Raw genomic sequence first — 8,712 nt, 5'->3', positions numbered from 1 at the left:
AGCCTTGGACCTTGATTTTGTAGTTTCTTTTTCTTTTGCTATTTCTTTTACTTCAAGGATTAAATTTTTATTTATTTCAGAGAAGTCATAATAATTCTGTAAATTCCTGTTCCTTATACATCAACGTCCTTTGATTCAAATTAAAATATGCAATGTTCATGTCATGCATTCAAAATCACAAATAATACCATCACATTTAAGTAAATAAGACTACTCTTAAAATTAGACTCAATTTCTCAAGCAATACATCACTTCTTTTCTTTTCTTTTTAGATTCAAGTTTAGTGAGCGGTGCGTAAAACAAAAAAAAATTTACTAAAAGTACTAACGATCATGCAAGCAATCAAAGCAACAGAAAATAGAAGACAACAACATAAGAACGGAAGAGAAATAGAATGAAAGGAACTCAACCACCTCAGTTATGCTGGTGGTCATCTCATTCCTTCATGAAGAACACTCATCTCCCTTTGGTGCTAGACAGAAAAGCCATAAGCGAAGCGTCAACACCAAACATAAAGGTTTGCTTGTCCTCAAGCAAAGAAGAACTGCAAACAGAGAGGGATATAAGAGCAATTAATATGATGAAAGAAGGATAAAAGGATAAATGAGCAAGAGAGAATTGGGATTTGGGAGGGGATGATTTGAAATCAGGCGCTGAGGTGGTTTAATTGGGCGTCACATGCGACGCGTACGCGTGAGGCACGCGTAGGCGTGGATCACACAAATTCCAAGCGACGCGTACGCGTCGAGGACGCAGACGCATGAACGGCCAGGATGGGAAAACGACGCGAACGCGTCAGGGACACGTCCGCGTGGTGGGGCTTGTGCGCCCAACATAGTTCCAGCCCCACACCAGCATAACTTTTTGGCCAAATACCTTTTACGCCGATTTTTCTCATCCACGCGTGCGCATGTTTGACGCGTATGCGTGGAGTGCCAAAATCGCAATTGACGCGCACGCGTCATGGACGCGTATGCATGAGCCAATTTGTGCACAAAGCACACTTCCTGCTCTACTCCAGAGCAGCTTTCAGCCTTCTTCGTCTTTTCTTTTTTTTGAAATATTCAGTTCCTGCTTCTAAAATAGCTCTGGCGATCAATCTCACCTCCAAGATAGTGCTTCAACCTCTGGCCATTCACTGTAAATTTTCTGTCAGAATTCTCTTCCTGTATTTCCACATGACCATATGGTGAAGCTCTGGTAACCACAAACGGTCCTGACCACTGGGATTTCAGCTTCCCTGGAAAGAATTTGAGCCTTGAATTATATAAAAGCACTCGCTGTCCTGGCTCAAAGACTCTGATGGCAATCTTCTTGTCATGTAATAACTTGATTCTCTCCTTATAGAGATTGGCATTCTCATAGGCTAAGTATCTGAATTCATCAAGCTCATTTAACTGGAGCATTCGCTTAATTCCTGCAGCTTCTGAATCAAGGTTCAGATACCTGATTGCCTAGTAAGCTTTATGCTCCAGCTCAACTGGCAAGTGATAGGCTTTGCCATAGACCAACTGATAAGGGGACATACCAATGGGAGTCTTGTACGCTGTCCGATATGCCCAGAGAGTATCATCAAGCTTCCTAGACCAGTCCTTTCTTAAAACACTGACGGTCTTCTCAAGAATCCTCTTAAGTTCCCTGTTGAAAACTTCAACCTGTCCACTTGTCTGAGGGTGATAGGGGGTTGCCACTTTATGACGGACTCCATATCTCTGTAGAAGAGAGTCTAACTGTCTGTTGCAGAAATGGCTTCCTCCATCACTAATGAGTGTCCTCAGGACACCAAACTGGCTAAAGATATATCTCTTAAGAAAGCTAATGACCACCTTGGCATCATTGGTGGGTAGAGCGACAGCTTCCACCCACTTGGACACATAATCAACTGCCACTAGAATATGGTTGTTTGAATGTAAGGGTGGAAAGGGTCCCATGAAGTCAATACCCCACATATCAAACAACTCAACCTCAAGAATCCCCTGCTGTGGCATTTCATGGTTGGCAGGGAGATTCGTGGCTTTTTTACATCTGTCACAGTGCTTCACAAATGCTCTTGCGTCCCTGAAGAGAGTCGGCTAGTAGAATCCGCTCTGAAGGACCTTTGTAGCTGTCCTTTCACCATCTCATTGTATCTCTCATGGTTAGCCTCCCAAGTCATTTCATTCATGTTTAGGTCTCTCACAATCCAAACCCTCGTTAATTGACAACTTGACCTATTCAAATTAATGGCAAACTGATTAATTTCCTCTTTGTCTACTTCTCTGTATTTTGCCACATCCAATACACATCCTTGAACTCGTTACGATAGAGGTGAAGTATTATGTCCGCAGGTCCTAACCACTTAGTCAGCTAACACTTTTGAAACAGACAGCTCGAAACCCCTTCGGACATAAACGGTTTCATGCTGAAAACATGCGCGACAAGCGCAACAACCCCTCAAAGAATACGGGTTTTAGAGCCCCCGACAATCGTTATCCCTCTCATACATTCATAGACGATGACTTGGAATCATATCAAAACACACACCCTCGAATTCAACGAACAACAGTAATTATTTAAGTTTTTAGAAAATTCGGCAGATTGTCCCCTATAATTAGAAGCTCCCACTGTAACATCCTACATTTTTTAAAATCTAAATATGAATAAAAATTGTGATTTTATCTTATTAAGTTTAAACTTTACAATTTTAGAAATCATTCTATTGGAGATAATTAAATAGATTTAGAGATAATTTCATTCTAAATCAATTAAGAATTTTAAGTAATTTTATTATAATTGAATATTTTACATAATTTCAGTAACTGAAAAATAAGAAAGAATTGTACAATTTAATTTAAGTAATTTATATTATGAATAACTTATGAGTTATTATTAATTTGAACTCTTAGAGATTAATTTATTATAAATGATTAAATTAATTTTCTTAAATACTTTAAGTTTAAGTCAACTAATATTTATGTACAATTTTTATTATAATCAGTTATTCTATATAAATTGGAATTAAAGTTCTGGTGATGAAAAATAATGAAAAATTATATCATTTAATTTGAATAATTAATATTTTGGATTTAAAAACTGTATTTTATAAAATGTGATTAATACATTTATTTTATAATTTAAATTAGAAAAAATTATTTGAGCTTATTTTTTATTGTTGAATAAAATTATATGTGTTTTGAAAGTAATCTTTACAGTATTAAATTTAAATTCTAAATTATTATTTTATCTCAAATATCTTGTAAGATTATTATATTACTTGTATATATATTTTACCTTAACTATAAATTCCCAAATCACAACCTAATTTAACCCTAATATCACAAAATCCTTAAATTCCCAATTTGTGGCCTTAAATTCCTAAACCTATATTCAAAAAGGGAAAGCTTGAGAAAGGGGAATTCAGAAAGGAAGAATGAGGATGGAAAATAGAGAAAGCAAAAGGGGGGAACGGAGGTCAGAGGGGGAGATAGAGGACGAGGGAGAAGAGAAGGGGAGGAAGTCGCCGCGCCTTACCCACTCGTCGCCGCCGCCCGAGGAACTTCCATGGCCGCTGCTGTCGAGCTCTTAGGTGAGAGAAAGAGAGTTCACGGGGGACAGAGGAAGGTGTTGCGCTGCCGTTCATCGCTGCTCAGCCACCGCCGCGCCTTGTCGACAACGTTAGAGCCGCTCAGTAGCCGCCGACATCTTCGCGAACAGTCGCTGTCGCCAGGGCTGTGCCACCGCCATTGAAGGAGCTGTCGTCGAATGGAGCAGGGAGAGAAAAAGTGCTGTGAAAGATTTAAGAGGAGGCAGAGGAGGCTTTTGCCGCCGCTGCTCCTGTCACTGTCGCCATCACTGGAGGTGAGCCGGCATCGCGTTCTTGCTGCTCTGAGCCATCAGCGCCACTGCTACTCTTCCAAAATTCCACTTCTGTTTCTTAGGGTTTGCTATCTCAGCCCCTTTGAAGTTACCACCGGTTCTATCCTTGCCGGTGAGGGTCACCAGGGCTGCTGTGATTCCAGTCTCTTGTTCTTCTGGTAAGGTTATTTTGTCGCGTCTTGTCTCGCTATAATGTTTCATTAATTAACTCTATCCTACCTTATAGAAATATTCCTTTGCATCCTGCTCATCCTTAAACCACGGTAGATTATTGAATTTGTCACCGTTGTCATTTTATAGTTGCCTCACGGTGTTGTTCCATTGTCGTTGTTGCTGAAGGAGGCAATCAAAGCTGCTGCCATGAACTAAAAGGAAAGGGAATTGTCACGATAAGTTTATGCGAACACGGCTAATCGAGGTAGGGGTTTATTTTAATAAGAAAATGATTTGGGTTTGGAATACTTGCTAAGTTTAGTAGATTAATACAAATGGATGAATGCTTGTGATGTAAATGATTTTCTATCGAAATTGAAAATGATGTGGATATTGATGAACTATAATTGAATTATTCATATAGATTATGAATTTGAATTAATTGAGACACGAGTTTCCCTGGGTAGACGCAGTGGCTTGCCACCCCTTGCTCCAAGTTGAGGTTCGATACTCTGTTGACTCTCTGTCGTAAGATGTGATTGGGCACTTTAACTCTCCGGGTTCCCCCGTGGGCATGCATATATATATTTGGAGTTTGACTCCATGGATATTATTTTTTAGCTTGGGGATGCGCACACAGAAGGACTGTCTATGGTTAGCTACCAGGACATGTCGGGTTGGCTGTACAACCGACAGATGAGCTCATTAGCCATAGGACAGGCAAGCATCGTATGCATTTGTATGTTTTGATTGAGTGTGTATTATTTGTTTTGGTTTGTCTAATTGCTTAGCCATATTTATCTGCTACTTGTTTTACTTGCTGTACCTGAATCCTATCTGTGATTTCTTGTTTATCTTGTATGTGTATGTTTATCTGAGAGACCCTTTTTGATGGAGGCGTGATGAGGGTGGTTTTTGGTATGTGGTAATAAAAGTTGAGGCAGGTAGACCAGGTGTTGCTTGAGTATTTTAATGTATGTATTATTTGGATAGGAGTGAACGAGGTAAGTTGGACAGGAAGTCACTAGGCACGTCTTTGGTTCTTTTTGTTTCTTTAAACCATTCATCTTACTGATTTGTAAGTTAAAGGAATTTCTTTAAATACCTTTCAAAGTAAGTTTTTCACCAAACTTTTTTGAAAGGTTATTTCAAGGATAAACTGTTTTATAATGAAATTAATTCTCTTTGCAAGTATTTCTTTGCTTTGATGGTTTTCACGTCTCTATTGAGAACGTATGGTTTTTTCTCACCCCAAAATCTTCCACCCTTTTAGTGATACAGGTTCGAAGATTCAGTATAAAGCTGTGGATGATTAGTAGATTTACTTGTGATTCCTTTTGTTTTTATAGAGTTCCCTCGCCCTTGTTGCTTTAGTTTTTATTTTATCCAGAGGAATAGGTATTGTATTTGAGTTTTATATTGAATTTATTTGTAAAACATTTATTAATATTAGTAATTATGTGATTACTGTCACTTGGTGATCTTTGATATATGATTTTAATTAATAAACAAAATAAAATTTTCAGGCATTTTCTTAAAATTTGAAATACGATATCGAACTAAAGGCTCAATATTAAATAGTTAATAAGAGAAACAGGTTAGTAACGCCTTACTTTTGGTACGATCATGACGTGTTGGAAGTTGGGTCATTACATTATGTATCAGAGCAGTTCGTTCCTGTTAGAGCCTTGGAAATGGACTGACTATGCTTTACTGCATACTTTGAGTATTTGTCATGCTTTATGACTTGTTTTGATAACAGGAGTTTGAGTTTTATATGCATGACTGTCTATTGATTAACATTATTAGTTTACTATTGCATACCTCATGGTATTAAGTCTGGCCAACTTAATACTAATGATTTATGTATATGAGAATACTAATGGGTTATCATACACGAAATAGATATAATAGAAAATGTGAATCATGAGGTTTTGGAAATGTTAGAAACTAAGTTCTAGAGATTAGTTCTGTTTTGACATTTGATCTTTATTCGTGCTCGGCGTTATCTCTTTCTTTATTAATTGTATTGGAATCTCTAGTTCTTGATCTCTTTCTTGGAATGTCTTCTGGATATTTTTCCATTATATCTTGTCATTCATACATATCTTGCTTGATTATGTTCTTACTTGTTGCTTGAATCTTTAAGGAACATTCAACTTTAATTCCAATTTATATAAAATAACTAATTATAGTAAAAATTGTACATAAATGTTAGTTGACTTAAACTTAAATTATTTAAGGAAATCAATTTAATCATTTATAATAAATTAATTTTTAAGAGTTCAAATTAATAATAACTCATAACTTATTCATATTACTTAAATTAAATTCTATAATTCTTTCTTATTTTTCAGTTACTGAAATGATGTAAAATATTCAATTAGAATAAAATTACTTAAGAATCTTAATTGATTTAGAATGAAATTATCTCCTTATCTATTTAATTATCTCCAATAGAATAATTTTTAAAATTGTAAAGTTTAAACTTAATAAGATAAAATCACAATTTTTATTCATATTTAGATTTTAAAAAATACGAGATGTTACACCGACCGCATAAATTATCATTTTCTGACAAATCAAACACGTCTTAAATAATTTAAACGATAATTCAAAAGAACTTCTGCTTAATTTAGCGACATCCATGAAATAAATACAACAATTTTCATATAGGAAACAACTGTAGGCATAAATAATTAACATACAGACATTCAATAAAATATAAAATCCTAACCGTTCTAAAGCGCAACGCCTTATAACTCCAAAATTTTTCAGCAAAAAAAGTTTCGAGAAGGCGCCACTATGCGACTTTCTCCCACTTCCATCCTAAAACTCTATCCTAAGTAAAGTAAGTCCAACATAAAATTTAAACAATTCATTATATTCAGAGATAAAAAAACTAACTTGGAATATTACTGCACAAACAACAAAAGAAGAAAACTCCAATTGAACTTAGAGAAAATAATACTATCCTAATAAAAAGAATTACTTATTAAATTCACAAGCGGAAACTAATTCGAAAACTAACTAATTAAAAGAATAGGTAAAACTCATTACTCTAATTAATTAATTCAATCAAACTAACAAGAGACATTACAAATTTAATTTTTACTTACATTAAAGTAACACAGCAACTCCTAATAACATACTTCATTAAGCAAATTTAACTACTGATTTAACAACAACTCTGACAAAATGTTAAACAAATAAGGAAAACTAATTTAAAAGAATAGGTAAACTTTATTACTCTAATTAATTAAAACCTGATTCTTAATTCAACCAAACTAACAAGAGGCGTCACAAATTTAATTTTTACTTATATTAAAGTAACACAACAACTCCTAATAACATACTTCATTAAGCAAATTTAACCACTGATTTAACAACAACTCTAACAAAATGTTAAACTCACAAAATAATATAAAAAACATGGTAACCATACCAACAAACCCATTTGATGATAGTGGTGACAGTCTCTCTTTAATATCGTGGTGACAAAGACGGCAGTAACAGCGACATTAACAGCAACCGCAACGGAGGATGCAACGGAGACAGCAGCAACAACAGTAGCAGATTCCATGAGCACGTGCAGCGGCGGTAACAGCAGGTGCTCCAAGCATGGTGGCGATGTTGGCGGCAAGCTTCAGCGGCGGTCATAATGACTATTGTCATTGGAGGAGTAAGCAAACGAGGAGAGAGAGAGAGAGAGAGAGGGAGGGAGTTTAGCCCAAATTTTACTATCGGGTTAATCCAACGGTAATGTCTTTGCGTGTCCAAAACACAACGTTTCACTAAATAACTTTACCGTCGGATTAACCTGGCAATAAATTCAATGGTAGTGTACACGCCAAAATTTCTTTTTTTCCCTCCAAATATTACCGTTGACGTTACCATCGGAAATTATGTTCCAATGGTAATATTTTAGCATTACGAATTTATTGTCTAATTCGATAGTAAATCTGATGAAAATCTCGCCGCTAACGTCTGACGCTAAATCCAACGGTAAATTCGACGATATTCAACAATTTTTGTAGTGTGATGACAATAGCATACAACATAGTCATATCCCAATAGCAGTTTGGTACTGAGGATTGAAAGAGATTAGCTCTTGTGACTTGTAAAAGGTATTGGTGTTTTTCCTTCACAATATCATTTTGTTGGGGAGTTTTAACACAAGATTTTTGGTACAAAATTTTATTTGAATTGTAAAATTGTAATTGTTGAAACTCTTTGTTATTATCTGATTTAATATATTTAATCACTTTTTCAAACTGAAGTTTGCCAAAAATGAAAAAATGGTGTGACAGTAGTTTCTAATTTAAATTTCATTGATAAACTCAGGTGAATCTGCTATAATCATCAACTAAAGTAAAAAAATATTTATTGCCATTGGTTGAAATAGTATTAATTAGATCCAAAGATCTACATGTATTAAATTAAAACATGATTTAGTTTTAAAAAGACTTAAAAAATGACATTTTTTTGTGTTTGGCAAAATGACATGAGTCACAAAGAATATATGCAACATTTTTATTAGAACAATTCTCTTATAGACCCTACGATCCCATTTTCTTGTGATGTTACAAAACAATTGAAACGAATGATATACCAGGGTGTTCACCATGGTGTAGAAAGAACGGGCTCGTAGGGTCCATACGAAGATTGATCGAGCTATGTGCACTTGCGGATTGAAACACATTC

At 35.5% G+C, this 8,712-nt stretch overlaps 1 protein-coding gene across 1 annotated transcript; it reads right to left on the bottom strand.

Moving 5' to 3' along the window:
• Positions 1-1,064: 1,064 nt before the first annotated feature.
• LOC110275750 (uncharacterized) lies at positions 1,065-1,931 on the bottom strand. The gene is made up of 2 exons (XM_021131988.1): positions 1,529-1,931; positions 1,065-1,240 (listed from the first exon to the last, which is right to left on the bottom strand). The coding sequence occupies exons 1-2, from the start codon at positions 1,929-1,931 to the stop codon at positions 1,065-1,067; spliced, it is 579 nt and encodes a 192-aa protein (XP_020987647.1).
• Between the last annotated feature and the right edge of the window lie 6,781 nt (positions 1,932-8,712).

Source organism: Arachis duranensis, chromosome 9 (genome assembly GCF_000817695.3).
Source record: "Arachis duranensis cultivar V14167 chromosome 9, aradu.V14167.gnm2.J7QH, whole genome shotgun sequence".
Lineage (NCBI taxonomy): Eukaryota > Viridiplantae > Streptophyta > Magnoliopsida > Fabales > Fabaceae > Arachis > Arachis duranensis.
Note: the sequence above shows the minus strand (reverse complement) of the source record. Positions and strands in the feature narration are given on the sequence as shown.

Excerpts from the sequence above, each read along its gene's own strand:
- LOC110275750 (XM_021131988.1), bottom strand. The coding sequence starts at position 1,931 with ATGGGACCCTTTCCACCCTTACATTCAAACAACCATATTCTAGTGGCA. Across the intron at positions 1,241-1,528 it reads AGCGTACAAGACTCCCATTG|GGAAGCTGAAATCCCAGTGG; the intron begins GTATGTCCCCTT and ends AATTCTTTCCAG.